The 23,117-nt window shown below is 41.4% G+C and overlaps 2 protein-coding genes across 2 annotated transcripts; one reads left to right on the top strand and one right to left on the bottom strand.

Annotated features, from left to right (window-relative positions):
• Window positions 1-6,076: 6,076 nt before the first annotated feature.
• On the bottom strand, window positions 6,077-14,240 carry LOC115822224 (D(1C) dopamine receptor). Its single transcript, XM_030785953.1, has 3 exons — window positions 14,209-14,240; window positions 8,475-8,480; window positions 6,077-7,337 (listed from the first exon to the last, which is right to left on the bottom strand). Exons 1-3 carry the CDS (start codon window positions 14,238-14,240, stop codon window positions 6,077-6,079), a joined length of 1,299 nt encoding a protein of 432 aa, XP_030641813.1.
• tbc1d12a (TBC1 domain family, member 12a) lies at window positions 10,571-21,333 on the top strand. The gene is made up of 13 exons (XM_030785952.1): window positions 10,571-12,206; window positions 14,928-15,039; window positions 17,712-17,833; window positions 18,518-18,600; window positions 18,784-18,901; window positions 19,065-19,171; window positions 19,403-19,483; window positions 19,592-19,686; window positions 19,886-19,957; window positions 20,104-20,232; window positions 20,335-20,444; window positions 20,576-20,834; window positions 21,101-21,333. The coding sequence occupies exons 1-13, from the start codon at window positions 10,810-10,812 to the stop codon at window positions 21,170-21,172; spliced, it is 2,757 nt and encodes a 918-aa protein (XP_030641812.1). The 5' UTR covers window positions 10,571-10,809; the 3' UTR covers window positions 21,173-21,333.
• The last annotated feature ends 1,784 nt before the right edge of the window (window positions 21,334-23,117 follow it).

Here is a 23,117-nt window from a genome sequence, read left to right as displayed (position 1 = left end):
ATGTGTGTATTGGAATGCTTAACATGTTAACACGGTATTTTGCACTTTGTAGCCTACATGCTGTAACATACCAGCACATGGGATGTTACTACTACACCATACTTAAACAGTGGCGTGAACCTGTATGGAACATTATAACTGAATCTGACGCTGCTCAGTCTACGAAAACCTTGGCGTGACCCTTGGACGACCAGCTGACCTACTCCAGTCACATCGCGGCTGTCACTCGATCCTGCAGATTCTCCCTCTACAACATCAGGAGGATCCGCCCCTTCCTCACGCAACAGGCGACCCAGCTCTTGGTACAAGCGCTTGTCATCTCCTGCCTTTACTACTGCAACGCATTACTGGCTGGCTTGGCAACCTGTGCCATCAGGCCGCTCCAGCTTGTTCAGAATGCCGCTGCACGCCTGGTATTCAACCTCCCAAAGCACTCTCATGTCACTCCGCTCCTTACTGCACTCCACTGGCTTCCGGTAGCGGCCCGCATCCAGTTCAAGACACCGGTGCTGGCCTACCAGGCCACAAGAGGCTCCGCCCCATCATACCTTCAGTCCCTGATAACTCCTTATACCCCTGCTAGAACCCTCCGCTCTACCACCTCTGGCCAACTGACGGGTCAACTCTCTGGTCAACTCCCCTCACCTCGGGAACCTGGCAGCCGTTCGTCCCGACCACGCCTCTTCTGCGCCATTGCTCCGCGGTGGAGGAATGACCTCCCTTACTCAGTTAGGACTGCGGAATCTCTTGCCATCTTCTGCAGGAAACTGAAAACCCACCTCTACAGAACCCACCTGTCCCCCACTGCCTAACCTCCTAACCTACTAACCTTGTCTTGTGTTTGTGTTTGCCATTCACTGTCACAGAATTCCAGGAGCGTAATACGAAGGGTAAATTAATGTACAGCCTTATTGTGATCTCTGTTTATGAGGTAATAGGATCTGACTGATGCACTTATTGTAAGTCGCTTTGGCTAAAAGCGTCTGCTAAATACCAAATTATAAATTGCAAATTGAAAATGTGAAGTTTCAGTTCAGCTTTATGTTAACAGCACAACACCCTTCATGGGAGTGTGGGCTACATGCTGTTTTGTCTTTGTGTTTTTTAGACATTATTTGTATTACACATTTCTGTAATTACTAGATTTGGAGTATGATAATGAACATTTTTGTTTGGGCCCAGAGCTGCATATTACTTAAGCAAATTTCAGTGTCTTTTATTCACATTTCTCTAATAGTTACATCTACTAGAGACTTAAAAAAATTTGACTGGAACCAGATCAAAGAGGCTTCAGTTTTTCCTGTCTCAAACTTGTCTCGGCCTCCATCCCATTTGTACTCGGTCTTCTTGACTACAGCCCTGGTTATAACTGCTTGCAGTGCCTGCTTGTTTTTCTCTTGTTGAGAACGTCCTCACTTCCTCTTATTCCCCACCTCCCTCCTCCAACCTCCAACTCTCATCTCCACCCACACACACACACACACACATGCACGCACACATGCACACATGCACACACACACACATGCACGCACACACACACGCAGGCACGCACACACACACGCACAGACACACACTATTACTGATTAGAACCTCAAAACCTGATGTGTTGTTGTTGCCATCTTAGTGTGCTATGCATTCTTTAATTTACTCCCTGCACGCTGTAAACAATTTAAAGCAAATTGAGCTTGTCAGGAGGATTAAGAGTAATGCATTTTCTTGCAGTCTCCTCCATAGTGCCACTGGCACTTGTAACTAAGAAATTCAACAAAACAGCTCTGATTTATTTTAGAACTCTTATCAGCCATATTTAGCCATCCTAACTGGACCGATAACAAACAGAAACACTGAGATTAACTCTACTCCCACAATACCAGTCTCTCCCAGTAGCAGTCCCATTGTCATGGAAACAGGTGAAATTAATGGATAACAAGCCTGAGGTGACTATGGTATCCCAGATGGAGTGAAGTGATAAAGGCACATATGTCACATGATGTTGGTGTCGATGGGATTCAAATAGAATGTGTGTGTGTGTGTGTGTGTGTCCATACTTTTCCTCCTGTGGTCACTTCTTTGATCATGTTGCTGGTTGCTGGAGAGACCTTAGCCAGAAGAATAGAGTGCTAAATGAAATCGACTAGCTCTGTGAATGGAACATAAAAGGTTAGTTTTAAATGCAAGAGTAGAACAGGAGTAAATTTACACATCTGGGTACCACACATTTTTCTTATCAGCTTGGCTCTCAGGTTTTTTTTTTATTAGTGGATTGTTGGTTTAGACAACATTCATCTAAATCTACAAAAGAATTGAACTGTTAATGCTTTGTTTGATTTTATATACATTGCGTTTCTCTGTACTATACTGATTTATCAGCTATACACTGGCATCATACACAGTAGGCATGATGCTACAATTATCAAACCAGGGAATTGTTCAGTTTTACATAATGCATTGTTAATTTTCACAGCTGCTTGATGCCGTAGTAAAAGCTGGAATTAAAGTAAAAATTGACAAAAGTAATGAAATAAATGAAACCTGCTGATGGCAGGATTGGAATTTAATGATAATATTTTGTACTCCAGTTTTGAAAGGAGCCAAGCTGTCTTTTTTTACTATCGTTTTCAATAACTGTAGTGAAAATGTTCTGGACTATAGTGTTTGGCCTTAATCATTCAGCTTCCCACCCCCCCCCACTCGCCACCCCCCCTTCCCCCCCACACACACTCTCTCATACACACACACACAGATAGGTTCCACTAGTCCTATCATGTTATGACAGGAGAAGCCAGTCAAAGCTGGTCCAGGCTAATTGTGCTGGTAATAGTTGTTTGTCTATAAAGACTCAATCTTGAGATGTAAAAACCAGTCCATCAAAGCCTGAGCCTGATAACCTGAGCTGGGGAGGAACAGATATTGAAAGGACAATGAGAGAGAGAGAGAGAGAGAGAGAGAGAGAGAGAGACGACTCTACAGATCTGATTTGCACACTGTTTTCTTCTTTGGCTGTAATGACGAAAGCTATCAGGCCAGTAATTGTCCAGGAGAGAGGGGCTCTTGAGTAGCCCAGACACAGCTAAGATGAGCTTTTAGTGTAGGTTGACATCTCAGGATTGGAGATTCACCCAACACTCAGAAACCAACAACTCAGGAATGACACAACAAAAGCCCCTCTGACAGTAGCAGACCTATCTATGGAGCATCGCGTGTGATTCAGTCTGTCAAGCTGAGGTTGAAGGTAATGGTTGATGTGAAGCACTGACCACAATAACTGCTGGTTTGTGTGTGCTGCCATCAACATGTTGTAAATTAGCTGGCATCATGTTGCCTTTTCTAAATATGCTCAGGCAGAATGCAGAACAATCGCTAAACATTATTCATAAAATATATATTAATAATAAATATATGTAATATATATATATAAACATGATCTCAACCGGTGATTTTTCCCAATCTTTAAATTTCATTTATTAGAACCTCATCTATATGTAATAAAGATCTACAAGTTACTGTTGTACCAGTGCATTCACAATACTGTTGCTTGAGCAATGGAAAAGTCTGAAATTGCTATGTAGCACCTCTGTGGAGTTTATTCTTTATTTAGTTTTATATAAAGTCTAATGAAATATGTTTGGCAAAAATGCCTAAGAAAACATAACCTTGAGGGGTCCTACCTCCTCGCCTCGAAGTGCTCAAAAGACATGCCTTAAATCACTGAAATGTAAAATGCTTTCTAATACCTTACGTGCTTTTTATTTCCAATGGCAAATCTGTTCTTTATTCTGGACAACTTCACGTATCTTCAGGAGAGATTTTTTTATTAATTCAACTCTAACTGGAAACCATTTCCTCCTACCGTTTAATGCAAATATTTCCATGTCGCAGATAAACATTATGACAGAATAAATGCATGAAAATTGATTTCCTATTGAGCTTCCCTATTATTGTTGCAATTGCATAGGAGAGGACTGTCTATGGCTCTGAATCTCCTGTTCATACTGTTATGCAATGGCAGTCTAGCAGAATGAAACCCTCACACTTGCACACATGTTATTTGCTTTTTTTCTTGAATAATAATGATTAAAGTGTATCTAATAAGAATGTGTAGCAATTAAGGGAGAAGGAATTCACAAACGGAAATTATTGACTGCTTAAATGTAAAAACAGACAAAGGACATGAATGAGGGTGACATTGCGAATGTATTTTGTCTGGAACCACTTACACCTACATTCCATTGTCCATCACTCCTGTGTGTCTCCACTGTTCAAGGTAAGGATGTGCTGCTTTGAAAGCCAGGACAGTATGATGCGTGTACTGTGGTGTGCTTTGTGTATCTCTGTGTTTCTGTTACCTCTCACCCCATCTTCTCTCTCTCTCTCTCTCTCTCTCTCTCTCCCTCTCTCATTGTTTGTTTGTCTCCCCCTCACATACAAACTCACACATACACCCACAGGCTGAAAAGAGTTGTGGTTTGAAGCAGGTGTGTGAGAATGTGTGTGTGTGTGTTTCATTTGATGTTTTACCTTTTCATTTGTGGTTCAGGTCCATCCCTGTTCTCTACCTCTGTGTCCTCATTGACAACCAGTTAAAAACCTAATCTGAAACTAACAATAAAAATGTAGATCTAATTACTGGTCATAACTTCTTCTCAATTTGATGTTTAAAGAACTTCTGTAACATTTCACCCTGTCATTTGTGAGTCAAGAGGCTCTCAGAACAATGCTTTATCTTACCTTGCTTCTATCACTTTCTTTGTCTTTTTTTGTTCCTACTTTCCCTTTCTCTCAGTCCCATCCCATTCAAAACCCTAAGCACCCTCCCCCTCACTTAACTTTCTTATTCTACTCTTACTCTGCATCTCCTTATGTCTTTCTCTTGCTCTCTTTTGCACACAGGACTGTATGAACGCACACCTGTTGAGAGTATGTGCAGAGCTTTCTGTTAGGTCACCAGGCTCTTCCTGGTCTACTCTGCTGGCAGTCAGGCAGATGGAGAGTAGAGTGTCTTGAAGCCTTTGTTCTAGCAAGATGAAAGGCCACCATGACAGGTGGACCTTTTTTTTTTTAAATTATACTTTTTTTCTTTTTTTTTTTGTTCCACATCCCACCAAAATGTATCTTCAACAGTTTCTGTTGGTTAACATACATGAAAATGTGTCAGAAGGGGGGGAAAAATCAAGAAAAAGCAGAGTTTAAATTTTTCTTGATGACAATGGTATGGCTATAGAAATGAACTATTTTCAGAAACACCTTATTAGTTATTACCTTAACTGCTGAAAAGATATATGTGCTGCAACTTTGGCTATGCTGTATAAACACATGCAGCTTCTTAAAAATTGAAATGTTCATGGTAAACTAATTTATAACTGCAAGAGAATGGCATATGTATGTGTTGGTGGGGCAGGGGTCATGGCGATGACTATGTTCAATAAGTATGTTAAAGAAATGAGTGAAATATGAACTGAATTAAATATCCTGAAACGGGGTAGATGCACTTGAACTTGAAAATGGTAAAGCTTTTATTTATTTGTGTACAACTGTAATATCTGACAAATATACAGTGATGACATCTAAAACGTGCTGCTTTTATTACAGTAGAACTGAAAGTCAGGATTCCTCTTTGAATACAGCCGAAGAAAATACAAGTGTAGTCGCCTAATTTGTTATTTGTAATTTCTTAAGTCTAATCATTCTAAAATCTAAATTTCTAACTCTGAGTTCATTTGGGTATAACCTACCTAAACTTAGTAAACACAAACACGAGAGCTAGTGCTGCATTATAAAATATGTCATAATAACCCGCGTCCTTTGTTTTCTGTGGGCTAATGAACACATTCTGTACAATGAACACATTTGTCGTAATGAAGATTTCGTTGCTGTTTAGTTGTAAATTTCAAAACACATGCTCGGCACCTCTAAACTTACAGACACCTGTAAACTTAAAACAATTACGTGGGGTGTCATTTTAGTGTATAATTATTGGCTGAAAATGATAAATAACATTTATTATGACATTGTACACTGAAATGATTAAATAATAAATTGTGTACATTTTAAGTACTGTAATCAAACAATTTATCAGTCATTCACTGATCATTTGCCCTGGAATACCCTCGCACTCCATGAGTCCAGTCGAGGTGAAGGGGGTGATGGTGTCCAAGGAGATTTCTCCATCACACTCGAACTGCCCGATGGTAGGTAACAGCAGATGTTTGTGGTTCCGTGACGCATTGGATGTTACTGACGACTTATCGAATGGGAGACTCGGGTCTTCTCGGGGATTAGACACGGTATGTGGAGGCTGGACGTTTAGGGCTTGCGCGTCCTTTTGGAGAGTTGTATCGTGGTGGTACGACACCAGTTCATTGCTGAAGTTCACTGCCTCCACAGTGGTGCTGGGGAAAATTCTATTGCATCCCAGAATTGAAGAAAACGCCTTTCTAAAGTCTGCGTTGAACGCGTAAATCACGGGATTCAGGGAAGAATTAGCCCATCCGAACCACACGAAGATGGTGAACGTGGTGTCACTTACGCATTGACAGAACGGTACCATGCAGTTTAGAACGAAAAAGGGTAACCAGCAAAACACAAATACGCCCATGATGATGGAGAGAGTTTTCAAAACTTTGGTCTCTTTCTTAAAAGTTGTTTTGAGGGAGTTCTCGTTAGCACAGTCGCTGGTGTGGTGATTGTTTTGCGCTTGCTCTACTGCTCTCTCCAAGGAGGATATCCTGCGTATCTGTGTTTGCGCAATACGGAAAATTCTTGTGTAAGTGGCAATCATAATAACAACTGGGATATAGAAACTTATCAGCGAAGAGGAGATGGCATAAGTTCTGTTCAAGTTAGCTTTACAGTTATCGGTGTAGTTACTGCTATTACCAGCCGCGGCCTCTTCTTCCTCCGCTTTGTGCCAATTCAACTGTACGGGGATGAAGGAGATCAGTATAGAGAGAGTCCACGCCACCCCGATCATCATAAACGCAACTCGGTGTGTCATCTTCCGTTCATAACGGAATGGGCTCGCAATAGCCCAGTACCGATCCACGCTTATGATGCACAAGTTGAGGATGGAAGCGGTGGAGCACATGATGTCAAAAGCGATCCAGATACCACAGAAACGCCCGAAGAGCCACGTCCCAGCCACGGCGGAAATAGCCTCCCATGGCATCACCAAAACCGCCACGAACAGATCCGACACGGCCAGAGATATGACAAAGAAGTTGGTGACTTTGGAACGGAGGTGCCTGAATTTGACCACAGCTGCACACACAAGAGTGTTGCCTAAGAGCGTTGAGATGATCAGGAGAAACAGGACGAAACCGAGGAGCGCGCGGACACTGCTGCGCCCGTCGACTCCTTCCTCTCCTTCCGTACCCTCTGCGCGGTCTTGTGTTTCGTTTGTAAAGTTTCCCATTGGAACCTGTTTATTTCCCTTATCTGAGTATCCGTTCTCTTTAGCAAGTTAACTATACAGTCGCTTATTCATAAATTCTTTCAGTGATAATAAAAAAGGTTTGCATGTCTTGTGAGCGCCATAATATAGGGTATCTGTAATGTAGCTCAGAGTAGATTCGAGCTTCCCCCCTTTTTTTGCGAAGGCCAAAATTTCGTCCTCTACCAAGGGTATGGCAAAAGGACTAGTCCAGATTCACGCGTCAAGTCCTTCTCCCTGACAAATAAAAGCCTGTGATTGGTTTGCATTTTCGGTTCCACCGTTGCGCGTCTCTCGGTCACTTACACGAGCGCCTCTGAATTGACTTCGCAACTGGAGACTGGCTTATAGCTGAGACAATACGCAATCACCTCCCCATATTGTAATCAAGTTGTTAGATTTACTTTGGGATGTCTAAAGAAAGGTTAAACTGAACGGGCACATAACAGATTAAAACAACTGACATTTTGTTAATGTTAATTTTAAATTGCTCAGATTTTCAGCAACGATATTTTCGTGTTTCAGTCTGGTATTTTGATGAGCTATAACCTGTTAATTTGCACAATTTTTTTTCATCCAGTCTTTTTAAAAGCGGGAGTTTGTGGTTGTGAGAAACAGTTAAGAGGTTCGTTTTATCATCGACTTTAAGATATGTTGTTTTTGGTCCACTGACACGGTATGAGAGTTATTAAAATTAAGTTTTGAGTTCTTTCATCTTGATGTTAGGTAAGTATAAAAAGAATGCCGGGATTTGTATTTGGAGCGATCCAAGGTACATGTTGAAGAATTAGAGGCGGGTTAGGTTTAACAGAGAAGAAAAATCAAGATTTTGAATGAGGTGACAGATTGCAGTCAGAGAGGAGTGGTCACAGTTGCATGCTTACAAGATGATACACGGAGTATTGTTGTTTGCACATCAGGTGACATTTGGAGATATGCCAGAATTTGCCATATGTAACACATCCTCCGTTTATTCTACCACAGAAGCATTTTACATGAGTAAATCCATTTTCAGTGCAGCAATTTTCCCACCAGCAGGCTGAACACCCCACTGACTATGTGGGCTATTTGTGTGGTGAGGTGTATAGATACTCTCTTTTCTTTGTTAGGTTAGTGTTTTCTTTTTCTTTTTTTTTTCTCCATCTACTGTTATGGGCTGTTCTACCACCAATATTTGGGGACTTAATGAAAACTAACACTCTTGAAGAACTTTGTCTGTTAGGAGGTCACACTAAAAATTACCCCAGGTGGCTTCCTGGTGGCAGCAGAAAACATAGCTCATGACTGTTTCAGCACATCTTTGTTATAAATGTCTCAAAATTCACTTTGCAGTTTTCCTGGTGCAAGCTGACACTGTAATAATCAGAACCACTGATCTCTCTTCCTTCTGTTTTACCTCAAATGTAAATATTTGTATGGAAAGGCATGAACATAGCAAAATGACCATAAAGTCCTGTCGTTAGACATTAATCAATTATAAAAATGCCCAATCAGTCCATCTTTGTCCACCAAGTTTCAGATTGTCTGAATGAGCCATTGGGGGAGTGTTGAAGCAATAGCCTTGCTTTTAAACCAACATAAACGCATTATTAAAAACAAATGAACTCCTCACCATTAAAAAAATGTGTCACAATACTTTGAAACAGGGTGAAAAATGTCCACCGGCATATAGGAAAACTTCTTGTACTTTACATATGTCTTCACGTCTCTTTCCTCTTTCAAGCTATACAGCAACTTTTAGAACTGTGGCCCAAAACAAGTTTAAAATAGTAAAATGATCTGGGATTCCAGCTAGATTGCCTGAGATAAATGACATTTTACAGAAACGTTAATTCTGCACCAGTGGAAGCAGAAGTACTTTAAGACCCTATTTTTTCCATACTTCCATTTTTTGTAGGGGGACTGGGCGTGCAGTGAAGCTTTTTCTAACACAAATTCATGTTCGTATGAATTTTAATTGAACTGAATTAATTTACAGGATTCTTTTAAACCATTGCAAATTTTCAATAAAATTTCATTCACTTTGAGTGAAGACAAATTTCAGAAGACCATGACTGTGGACACATCTTAGCATCAAATGATTATAAAATATCTCAGCCACCTGCGATGGCCTGGTGACCTTTCTAGGGTGTTTCCCCGCCTTACGCCCAGTGAGCGCTGGTATAGGCTCCAACAAACCCCCGTGACCCTAATTGGGATAAGCGGCTTTGAAAATGAGTGAGTGAGTATCTCAGCCACATACCACAGACATCACATCTTTAGCGGTCTTTAAGTAACCAGAAGTATTTGTGTTATACAGGGCTTATTGTGTATTTGTGTGTGTGTGTGTGTGTCTGTGTGTGCTCTTCATTTAGCGCAGTTGCCTGTAAGCTATCCGTCTAGCGCCACCTTGTGGTCGACTAATTAGCGCTTTAGCCCTGCAATACTCTGTAATTGCTGCTTTGAGAGAAATCGCTGATTAGATGACCATTTAGAGTCTGCGTGCATGAGGATTATCAGTCCTTTATTTTTCTTGACTCATAGCTTCTTCTGTGTGTAGCAGAATCAGTCAAGTGTTCTAGCGTATGATGATGTACAGTATAAGCCACACGAATGAACTCATACGAACCGAAATTGCACTACTGTGGTCGTCACAGGTCTGTCATGAGGTGCCCTCTCGTGGACATTTTTGATGCCTTCTTATTCTCATAGCAAACGCGATAGAACCACAACAAAATTTCCAAAGAAATTTTAGACTAGACCAGGCTGAACGTTTTATACAGTTTGTCACGATTGTAAACATTTTATTTACACTGAGCCTATCCAGCCCATTTCATCTTACTCAACAAGTTGCTCAGTAAATAACTTGATGCAGAGGTTGTATCTACAGTAAAGTAAATTTCTGAATGAACTAACTATGGCTTTTATAGCTAAAATCTTATGAACAGTCAATCTAGTGTGTCTAGTATCTAATTTATATGAACCTATAATATGAATTTGATCATTCATTTTTACAAATATTTTTGCACTTTGTTTATGTAATGCCTCCATCTAAGCAGAAGATGTCGCCGTAACTCCAAGAAATCCAACTTTTTTGCGGTTGAAGACTTGGGAAAGATGCTACGTCACGCAATTCAATATGGCCACGATTGGTGGAAGCAGTGGACTTTGTTAAAATTGGATGATAGTCCTCGAACCTAGTCGTAATGGCCTTGCTTTCTTAGCCGCTACTGAAATGCAGATTTCTAAAAGACCTTCATAAAGGTTGTGTTAGGATTGTATGAGCGGGATCGTTGTAAGATGACACCGCGTTTAACAAACAAGGGGAGAAGACAACACAGCCTTGAGCAGGAAGCGCCACAGGGTTTTGTTAGTGGCTCAGAGTGCACACCGTAGCTGAAATGGAAATTGCAGACAATGGAGAGTCGGTTCTCGCTTTGCGCGTCGATGTCAACGAAAACGAGAAGTTGTGTAAAAGCTACACATCGCTGTCAGATCCTGAAATAGCTGACGCACCGCCTCGCCTGTTGAATGAGGACTGCAGTCAAGCGTACACGGTTGAAGAGTCGGCAAAGGAAGGGAAGGGTTATGTTTATATTTCCAGCAATGGCAGGAATGTAAACTCGGCCGGTACTGAGTTGCAAGTGGAGAAAAGCATTATGCTTGATTTGGTCCCCGACTGCTCAACCCAGGCAAGCGACAGCTGTGTCATTTTGGAGCAGTGCGGGGATGGCATGCATAACGGATTTCCCAAACTGGCCATGGATTTTATTGTGGCCTCCCAAACTAAGGGAGTAGAGGGCTACGGCGCGATCCCCTCCAGTCCGGTCGCAGATGCGAGCTCGGAGAGGCTTGGAGGGGGGAACGGTATGTTACCGCCGGCTCAGGTTACAGGGGCTGTCGAGCTCCGAAAGCGTGCGGGGGAAACCCAGGATTCCACAGGGGATCGGTTAATCGAGGGTCATTTAAATTCAGAGCAGAGGCCAAAGTCTGTCGCCCCAGTATCGGCACTGTCATGTGTCGGTAAGCATCAGCTGAACTGCTCTTGCCCTGCCTCACCAGCTGAAGGTATGATCATGTCTAATGGCGACGCGAACTGTGTCCAAATCGGTCATTTTCAGATACCCAAGGCAAGTGCGGATTGTACTTATGGATATTTCAGTCTTGCAAAACAGTTGCCTCAAGATGTGAAACTACCAAACGGTGGGCTGTTGATTGTAAACAAGGGAACGTTGTGTGACATTAAGTCAGATCTTTCTCCCGGTGCCGTCGAGGGCCTTTCCGACGGAGGCAGTCGTGCCTTTATCCACCACATCCGCTGTTCTCCAGAGTCATGTGAAAACTCAAGCCGGGACTCATGGCATCTAAGCGCGGAGGCTATGCCATCAGAAGTACCTCCAGATTGCGGCCCAGAAGATAGCGTTTCAGAGCTTAGTGCTAAGCTGTCGATGTCCTCTTTGGCTGGACAGACTAGTGACAGTACAGAGACTGGGTCCAGCGTTAGGGAAGATTTGAGTGAATCTGGGTTCGCTCTCAGGCCGCAGTCTTTGAGGACTGTCCCCGGTTGCACGGGTTCCCTCAGCTGTGATGCCACCCCTTTTAGCCCAGACAGCGAGGATAGGTATTTTGGGGCAGAAGGGGACATGGATGCCATTCTGGCCTCTAGGAAATCTTTTGAGGCCTGTCGGAGACAAAGTGCTCCAGACACACTTCCAGACGGACACAGTATTGACCCTGACTCCTTGTCTGACCAGAGGGTGACAACCAAGAAACACGGCATTGCTGAGTTTCTCTCAAGGTAAACTCCACAAACCCTTAACACATCCATGCTGGAGAAATGAGACAGTACTTTAGATTTTGCATGGCATGACTCGATAAGTTTCTGTCTTAACATGACTGAAGAACGAGTTGGGGAACATGCCTCTTTGCTATAACTCTAGTGTATGGAAATTTGCTCTAAGCTAAAATATTTCCATAGTCACACATTTTCACTTCCTTTTAAAGGAGGTGCCTTCCCTGTAGTTAGCATTTGACGTGGTCTTTCTGCAAATGTGGTACAAATCATATGACTCAATGGTCAACCCAAATTTTCATGTCGTGAGATAAAAACAGCAAAGTTTGAGGTTTTTGGACGGATTGAAGTTAATCTTTGCAGTATTTTGTTCCGAATCAGATTAACTGTTTGTAAATGTTCTCCATGCGAAAGCTTTGTAATAATTGGACTGGGTATAGTCTGTGTTTAGAAAACTGATTCATTACGATTTCTAATTCAGCATTACTCAGAGAATATGTGGACTATGAAATGAGTTGCATGTGTGTTACTAAACTAAAATTTAACACACAATTTAAAGGTTGTGAAGGTTGTATATCTTTCAGTTGTAATGTCATACCAAGACCCAGTAATATGGCACAGTTAACTGAGTACTGAGAAATTCTTAATTACTTGTAGATACTTGTAGCCTATATCTTATTTCTAAATTTAATTATTACTATAATTTATTGTGATGGCATTATACTTGGTCTTATTTACCATCTTGAGGCGGACAACGTTTTTTGTAGTGATGGGATAAAGTTTGCTTTATCATTTAAGACATATTTTAAAAACTGCCTTTGAAGTCAGTAATATGTGCTAATATAGTCTAGTTTGATGTTTTTCTTAGTTGCTGTTTTGATGAAACATAACTCCTGACAGAGTTTTTAAAGGTTAATTTAGACTGAGTATCAGTGTCCTTCTCCTGTAGTCCTCCTTTAGCGGATTCTCATCTGAATGGGCTAGATTACGGTAGACTGTCGTGCAGCAACCCGTCGAAAATAATGATGTTCCTCTCACTAATCCTCTCCTCTCTGGTTTTGCCCCAAGAAGGCTTAGAATGCAAGGAAACAGGGAAAATTAAGTATTTTAACACAAGCGAGGACACAGCCAAACCCGTAAATATTTTGAATATTGTTTTTTCCCTCCAGGGCATATATTTCTGCATCCATCTCTCCCTCTCTCTCTCTCTCTCTCTCTCTCTCTCCCTCCCTCCCTCCCTCCCTCCCCCCCTCCCTCCCCCCTTCACGTTCTCTCCAGTCTCTCCCTCTTGCTCTCTCTCTTTCTTCTTGACCTTCCGGAGGGACACCCTTGTTGCTGTGCCAACCCCGTCCTGTGTCTGCTCTGAAGGCTTTGACACACTGCATCCATTATGTAGTTAAACGGAGGTTGACTGATTCATTAAAAGGCTTGTTTAAATGAGACTAAGCCAGCACAGATGCTGCTTGTCATTTTCTGGCATGTGTGAACAGATGTGACACGGGGCTAATGATCTTTTCTTCATTAATTGAAGGGCACCTGTGACAGTGAATAGGGGATGTGTTTACTTTGTCGTATTTCTGTGTTCATAGATAAGAGATGTCATTCATAATAATCTGTGTAATCATTACTGCTTTTGCTAGACTGCACCTGACCAGTTTTAATGTCCTTGTGCTAATGCTGTTTTGGTGGAGATGTGGGATTAGGGCTAGGATAAGAGTTGCTTGGGCCTTAATCGTGATGATTAGAATATGCACGGGATTAAAGTTCTTTTCCGATGCCAAACTTTATTGGTTTGGCTGATGGTGTGTGTGTGTATAAACTTGGTCCCATTTGTGTCTCTTGCTTTGTGAAGTCCATTTGATTCATCTGTCGGCCAGATTGAAATATATGCAGTGTTCATTCAAAATGTTTCCATCTTAATTTCCTAAAATGGCCTAATTTATTTCATATAGCTAGACATGCACTTTTCAGCATCTTTTCACCTTTGCTGGCACATGAAGGGTAGGACCTGTTGTTTTTTTTAGCAAGACTGCTTTGCATATTTAAAAGATTCTCTGACAGTTCTCACAAAGGTCTCTGAATAGGAGAGAGTGACTTAGAACTCAGTTAAAACCAATTTCTCAAACAGCAGTGACTGTTTTTATCCACTTATAAAAGGGCAAAATCTGTCAGATGCTCTGAAAGGGAGTGAACACAACCATTTTTGCCACATAGGACTCGAAAGGTCCAAACAAATCTAAATGGAGCCTTTTAATGTTAGGGATTGTATAGACAGAGTAGGGAGGGAGAGTGCGTTTGACTTTGTGGGTTCTTTGAGAATGACAGAAGAACAAACAGATGAGCGTCATATCTCACTTTCTCTGTGCAGACGGGAGAGTATGCACACACACACACACACACACACACACACACACACACACACACACACACACACACACACACACACACACACACACACACACAGCACCTCCCTGGAGACTTAGTGCAAATATTTTCTCTCATATCTGAGCAGGTATGCTGCCCATAAAAATGCAGTGCACATACCCGTATGTTGATCTTACACACATGCACATACACACATACACATACTGACATTCTAAAACTTCAGTTGCTCCAGCAGCATAAAAATACAAGTGTCTCCTGTTCACTAGAATCTGAGTCTCTCAGGATTGTTGGTTATTCTTACAGAAATAAAGTCTCTCTCTCTCTCTCTCTCTCTCTGTTCAGGAGTTTGTTTTCATGGAAGCAGAATGAGACAAAGACTACCCAGAGTGCTCAAGGCTGGAAGTTGTTTGGAAGAAGAGAAAACCCTCCCAAAGATTCCAGAACCATTCACCAGGTGAGATACAGGACAGAAGAACGACAGAGCAGTGAGCAGTACAGTTCACAGGATCCTGTTGGCTAAAAAGTGAAGCAGGATGGACTGAAGGACAGACATGAAGGCACTGAAACTGTCTCACTGGTTGTATCAACCCCGCACAAAAGTGTGGGATTTGCGGAGGTGGTGTGTGTGTGTGTGTGTAAATTCCCCTGCAGCAGCTGCTGAGTCTCCAGCTGGCTGCTCCCTTGTCCCTGTGAGGAAGTGTGGACTGCATGGTGTTTGTGGTGTAGCCAAACCCTCCTCTGTCCCTTCAGTTCTGCCCCCCTTCCTTTTGACCACCACTATTTCTGCCATTCAGCCCACGTCAGTGGCAGGCGCTCGACTCGCTGCTCTGTAAAGTCCCTCTGTGTAGCCTTTGCTCTCTCTCTCTTTCTCTTTTTTCTGTCTCTCACTTCACACACACACACAAACACACACACACACACACATACACACACACGACTGAGTATCAAGTGCTTTCGGATTTCCTTGGAGTCTACTCAGACTATGAATGAGTCATACACAAAATGCTTTGACCCCAATTTAGACAGTTCTCCTTCGAACCATAACAGTTACAAATAAGTAGTAATTCTCCATGAAAAAAAGTGCTGTCAGCAAAATTTCCATTACAAAATGCCGTTTCCCGAAGAAAGAAATAAGTTTGAGTTATATGATTCACGGCGGTCTTCGGCTTAGGCAATGATGGTTTCAAACCATCCGCTGAATAGCTGCTACCAGAATAGCCTGGACGCAGCATGTTAGCATTGTGATTACATTTCAGTTTGGCCGCACAGCTCACTGAAAATTGCCTCTGTTTGTCTCTGATACCTTACACAGGCAGAAAAGTACATTAGTCTTCATGTTTACCTCACTGAAACAATAAACCAGGTTGTCTCTGAAGTCTGCCTGAAGTCTGCCTTCCTCTGAGGTTTGCGCATTAAGCTTTTTACTGAGCTAATACCTTTTTTGTATGTCATCCAAATAATGTACAGTCCATGCTCAGAACAAAACAACGGTTTGTTTTTAAAATGTAAGTGAGTGCTGTAATAATGATTTATTTTATCATATGTATATTTACAGGAAAACCTTGTCAAAAGCACATCAGACGCTTCTGCTGAGCCACAAATTAATCAACGCAAAAGATTCTGTTCAGTTTTATGTATTGTATTTTTGTGTAATATACGTGGCCCTCATTGCCAAAACGTATCAAAAGCTGGGCCTGCTGTTATTTGTCTGGACACTGAGTGGAAAGATATGTGCCTGCATGAGAGAGAGAGAGAGAGAGAGAGAGAGAGAGTGGAAAAAACATTCCTTCACATCTCTCTAGAAATCCAGTGAAAAATACAGTCAGCTTGGATTGTTTTGTTACACCAGTGTGCTTTTTCACCATGCTTTCTGTATTGGTTTCTGCTTACATAGGTTCACGTATACAGTATTTAGACATCTAGATTACTGTGATACATGAAAAGCCTTTTGTGTATATAACTGTATATACGATTTGAAGCTTTGGGTGAAATGTAAAGCCCTTTGTATATGTATGTTGTATCTACTTGTGGAAGCTTATGACAGTGCTCTAGTTACACATCTCAGAAGCAATAAATACAGACAAAGGCATGTGTGTGATACTATGAGCGTAAAAGAATAAACCAGATGTATCATACTTTACACTTATACCAACACACTATGTGCCAACCCAACCTCAGAAACCCAGTTTAACCATAGTATCAATCTGGTATCAACAGCCAACCTGATTATACTGAGAGCTTTGGTATGTGTAAAGTCTGTAATATGGTCTCTGATTTGTCATGGTACTTCTAATGCCCCTGTTACTGGTTAGGTTATTGGATTCTCATGGACAAATAGCGTTGTGAATGTTTCTACTACTATTACTGCTATCAACTATGAATGAGTATAGTAGATAGTAGTGTGATTATACAAATGAGTCTTCTTTTTAAGCTTGTTTTTATTCTACTTAAACAGCATGTGTTAGCTCAGATTTTTCTAACAGTATGTCTCACTTCTGATGTCCTTCTCTCAGTAATACTGTGCCTGTCTATGCACTCAGTCCAAAACTCTTCACTGAATGCCACATGTACTCTGTTGTTCAGTTGTTCCCTTTCTGTCTGTTTCTCTTTCTCTCTTTTCTCTTTCTTTCCCTCCCTCTCCAGTCTCTTTCTCTCTCTCTCTCTCTCTCTCTCTCTCTCTCTCTCTCGTGATGGTGGTCATGCTGGTCAGCTGTTGCTTATTTGTTAGATATGGAAAACAGTCTGGAATGCTGCACACACACTTGGTGCACTCTCTCTCTCTGTTTCTCTCTCTGTCTCTTCTCACACACACATGTAGCAGTCACTCTTTTTCTCTGTCTCTCTCTCTGTCTCTTCTCATACACACGCTTAGCAGTTTCTCTTTCTGTCTGTCTCTGTCTCTTCTCACGCACGCACTTACCAGTCTCTGTTTCTCTCTGTCTCTGTCTCTCTCTCCCTCCCTCTGTCTCTCCACACACACACACACACACACAGAGTGGCCTCACTCTATTTCTCTCTGTGTGTGTAAGAGTGTTGACGTGGGCTTTCAGAGCTCTCCTGTCAAATCTCTTTTTTTTTTCCCTTCTTCATTTCTTCTTTTTTTTCCCTCTCATTCCATATCTGAAGGACTCTGAGGCGAGGGTGGGGCCTGGGACTGAGCCACACCCCCATCCTCAACCAACAAGACGAAAGAATCTGGATTTTGAGCCTTTGTCCACCACTGCCCTTATTCTGGAGGACAGACCAGCGTGAGTTCACTTCCTCTTCACTATATCTGCACTGACGCACTGTCGTCCCACAGAAGTCAGAATGATCACATAACATAAAGTGTTAAATATTTTATTGCTGCCCAAACTTAGGAATATGTACATAAGATGAGTTTGTGTATAGATGTCTCGCGCACAAACACAACACCCACACTCCACTGCAAAGAGTCAGCTAAAATATGGTAACAAAAAAGATTTGTGGTTACAATATGGTTACCTATGCTTAAGAAGACCATTTTCGAGGATAAACATGTTTGTTTTTATAGAATTAGATCTTAATCTTATTCAGGACATTGTCATTGTTTCATAACGCGGGACGGAGGAGTGTGATGACTGTCTGGAGTGAATTTGGTAATAGCTGTCCACTTTGCCTGTTGAAGTGTTTTTGTCCCTCCATCAGAATTTTTCAACAAGTATGTTCAACTTGCCATTGTCTGTGGCAATGTTTTAATAATAGTCCCAAATAAACATTTCTGCTGATTTCAGTGGTGTTTAAGATTTGTTGGATTTCCTCTGTGACATCAGCGTTGTTGTTTTTGGTCGTCTGTCTCTCGGTTCGGAGCAGAACAAATGTAAGCAAGCGTATGTCTGCTGACGTGGGACTCTGACGTGTGTGAACAGTGGTTCTTGGTACAGAGGTGTTTATTGTGTATGTGACTGTCTTAGGAACCTGCCTGCCAAATCTGAGGAGGAAGCACAAAGACACAGACAGGAGTACAATGAGATGGTGGCAGGAGCCAAGAGGAGGGGTGAGCGCTCTATCTGTGTGTTTGTGTGTGTGTGTGTGTGTGTTGGGGGAGGTGTCACTGTTACACACATATCTTTGACAGGTGTCATGGGCTCTTCCGTTAAACTTTTTGTATGACTCACTCACATTCTCTTGTTTTTTTTTTTCTCTCTCTCTCTTTCTCTCTCTCTTCTCTCGTTTTTAGAGCTGAAGGAGGCCCAGAGGAAAAAGAGGCAGATGAAGGAGAGGTACAGGCATGAAGAGAATATTGCCAATGCCATGGTCATCTGGAACACTGAAGTCTTACCCAACTGGGAAAGCATGTGAGTATCCTTTCATCCTTCCATCACTGTGTCCAGTGCTAATCATTATATGTTTTTTCTATCTTACATGATTCAGACGTCACACACTCCAACCTGGCTGAGCAGACTGAACCATCAGTGAATTAACTGGTTACATAAAATGCCCCCCCCCCTTTCCAATCAGGCGTAACACTCGCCGTGTGCGTGACCTCTGGTGGCAGGGTGTGCCCCCCAGCGTCCGGGGGAAAGTCTGGAGCCTGGCCATTGGCAACGAGCTCAACATCACGCCTGGTAACCATGACAACTGTTTTAAAATGCTACACGGATGCAGCATAGTTTGTAATCATTTTGTTGTAATCAGTAAGAACAGCACACACATATTTACCAGTGGCCATCAGCGCAATCACACAAACAAAAACACACTTAGAAACTACTGCACACTCAACACTGAGGCAGTAATCATTGGCTTTTGACCATTCTTATTAATGTGAATATATTCACCCCCCCCCCTCTTTTGTTTAGAGCTGTATGAAATCTTCCTGTCTAGAGCGAAAGAGAAATGGAAGAGTTACAGTGAAACAGGATCAGAGAATGAGACAGAGGGTAAGATTAAAAAACTGTGTCTCGGTTTTACCATACCAGACTGTTACAGTTATACATATGTAGCCGTCTGAGTGCGACAGTCTAAACTGTATGGTTGAATTGTGTCAGATTGTGGAGCATCACAGGCAGACCGAGAGTCAAGTCTGGACCTGATCAAGTTGGACATTTCCAGAACTTTCCCCTCGCTTTATATCTTTCAGAAGGTAAGAGGACTGCATCGAAATGTTTCCTTTTTTAAATATACTTTTACTCGTATTTTTGTATATAATAATTCTATAGTGTTACTTTCCTTCATCAGAATGAGGTTTTTTTTTTGTTATTTTATTGAACAGGTTGCAGTCTTCATGTTGTGTCATGATGTTATTATTAGTCACACACTCTTTCTTTTTCTCTCTCTCTCAGGGTGGGCCGTATCATGATATATTGCACAGTGTATTGGGAGCGTATACATGCTATAGACCAGATGTAGGCTATGTGAGTGCCTCTCATTCACACAAACACAATAAACACAAACAAGTTGAAAAATAAGAAAAGATATATGTTGGGAAGGTAAATATAGATTCTAAGTGATAGTAAAGATTTGACTCATGTATGTATGTGTGTGTGTGTGTATGTTTCAGGTCCAGGGCATGTCCTTTATTGCAGCAGTGCTCATTCTGAACTTGGAAGAAGCTGATGCCTTCATTACTTTCGCCAACCTCCTCAACAAACCTTGTCAGATGGCCTTCTTTCGAGTGGACCATGACCTGGTACGCTCACACACATGCATAAACACACCATTTTACACTCTGTTGCTTTTGATGGTGGTATCCTGAAGTCATTTTGGATTATTTGATGTTTTTATTTTTTAGATGCTGAAATATTTTGCAGCTTTTGAGGTTTTCTTTGAGGAGAATTTGCCCAAGTTATTTCAACATTTCCAAAGCAGCAGCTTAACCCCTGACCTCTACCTCATAGATTGGTGAGTGCAAAGCCACTGCTGACAGACCATTAAGTTATTTGAGCATGACTTTCACAGTTGACTTCTCACATTTAAATTATATATATTTCACTATCCCCCCCAAACTCTCTCTCTCCCTCTCTCTCTTCCAGGATCTTCACGTTGTACAGTAAGTCTTTGCCGTTGGATGTGGCGTGTCGTGTGTGGGATGTATTTTGCCGGGACGGAGAGGAGGCATTATTTCGGACAGGGCTGGGAATTCTGCGGCTCTACCAAGACGTCCTGCTTCAGATGGACTTTATCCATGGAGCTCAGTTCCTCTCCCGCCTTCCAGAAAACACATCCGCACAAGCACTCTTCACCTGCATCGCCAACACACAGATGATCAGCGGGAACCGCAGGTGGACCCAGGTGAGACTGCTAAACTTCACACACACTTCAACACACACTATTCTTTCCCCATATATAACAAATGAAGTATGCAATAACTCAAATCTTTTATTAAGTCTTTATTGATAAAGTTATGCTATTTTTTTCATTTCTCTCCCGTAGTCGTTACTATTTCACATTTGTACCAACAGTGCCACCTACAGGAGATGCCAAACATAGCATCTAAACTCCAGCCTCTATTCATTTTTCCTCTTTCAATGATCATTTTCTTCATCTCTCTTCCCAAGGTGTTTACCACTCTGATGAAAGATGGAATCAAAGACACAGAGAAAAACAACAGTCCTGCATTACGAAGCTAGCAGCTGAGCGCTGATATCTTTGTTGTCGCCCTGCGTGAGGTGGCCAGATCACGGGAGGTTAATAAACACGGTAGAGGAAGAGCAGTCCTCATGTACAGAGGGCTAATCTCTCTCACACCACAGTTATTTGTAGTCAAAACAAAATATATGTCATTTTACTGACAGTATTAAAGTTGGTTCCTAAGTGTAGTTAAGGTCATTGCAATACAGTGTTCAAAACTTCATTTACTCATTTGTCATATGTTTAAAAGGACATAGTTTGTAAACTTTGCATGTGTGTGTGTGTGTGTGTGTGTGTGTGTGTGTGTGTGTGTATGTGTGTCCCTGTGGTCATTTGTCTGTAGGTGTGAGTGTTGAAGGCCACAGATGTATGTAACAGTTACAAATGTTTCTTTCACTAGTGTTGTTACTGTTGTATCGCAAACGTGTCATAACTGTTAAAATGCACACGCGCACACACACCACACATCAATCCACCACATCTTAATGTATACATACACACTCCGTTTTATCATTGTGTACAGGAACACACACACACACACAAACACACAATACTCTGTGTAAAATCAGTCACACTTGTTACCAGCACTTTGTCCAGCTATAATGCACCAGTGCCAAACTGTGCCTGAGCCTGCCTGTAGTCTAAACCAAATCAGTGTGTGTGTGTGTGTGTGTGTCTGTGTGTGTGTCTCAGCTCTTACCTGTGTGTGTTAACCTTACAACATGAGGACAGATCCACTGGCACAAAAGGTCTTCCTTCCTGTTCACACACTCAAGAAGGCCAGTCAATAATGTGATAGCATCACACCTTCAACACAAATAATCACTTTTTCAGGGTTCAGGGGATCTTCTCTTTCATGTTTCTGTGGACCTGTCCTTTAACAAGATTACAGTCCTGAGTAGTGTGTCCCACATTTCAGTCTAACTCGGTGACGACGGTCACTAATCACAATATCTCAGACTGAGTCAGTGGTACAGAAAGGTGCTATGATTGCTGACCAATCTTAATCAAGGCCAAATACATCACAGACAGTTTAAACAAACAAACAAACAGACAAACAAAAAAAGAGTGCAATAATCCTGACTGTCGTAGAGTCACTTGTGTGTCGAGCTGAATACTGAAGCATTTCAATATGAAGTAAATGTTATGAAATCATTTTAAGATTACAACCCTTTGTGAATTTACCACCATGATACATCAGATATTCAGAAAGTATTAAACTATTTGTGCATCTTAATACCTCCAGGTTTAAAGAATTGTTTTTCGGGGACACCATACACACAATATTTTGCCCTAAACGATGAATGAATTGCAGTATTGTGTGCTGGTCTTTTTTTTATTATTATTATTATTTAAAATTGTAAAATTTACCCATTTGTTTTATGTTCAATAATCATTCAACGCATTTTGGTCTTTTTTTTTTATTCCAATGCATTATTGTACAGTTTTCTTACAAAATGTTGGTAATGTATATAAAATTCATTATGGAAAAAAGACTTTGTCACTGTTAGGAAGATACTAGTTGAGATATGTAAATATATTACAGTAACAAAGAATAATATGTGTTTATTGTCTCTGTGTGTTTGGTAAATCATTTCTCTGACAGAAGAACCTACCAAAAGCAACCTACCACCAGATCATCAGTCATTAATTTAAAACACATGTAAGTGATACAATGGGCTTTGTTCTACATAGTATTTTTGGATCGGTTTAAATATTTGCCTGTGGTCCTTTTATAATCTTGCGCTTTTGCCTCTAGGTTGACATTAATATTAGCAGTTTAGGCTACGAGTCGGATTATAACGGAATTTATTTAATGTGTAGCGAAATCTTTAACTAAAGCCATCTAGAAAATTGTGACAATGTAAACATTTAAAAGAGAAAAAACACTGTGCAACATGCTCCTCTGCAAGCAGTTTATTAATAAAAAATAATTTATGTAGA

The sequence above is a fragment of the Chanos chanos genome, chromosome 10 (assembly GCF_902362185.1).
Source record: "Chanos chanos chromosome 10, fChaCha1.1, whole genome shotgun sequence".
In the NCBI taxonomy this organism is placed as follows: Eukaryota; Metazoa; Chordata; class Actinopteri; order Gonorynchiformes; family Chanidae; genus Chanos; species Chanos chanos.
Note: the sequence above shows the minus strand (reverse complement) of the source record. Positions and strands in the feature narration are given on the sequence as shown.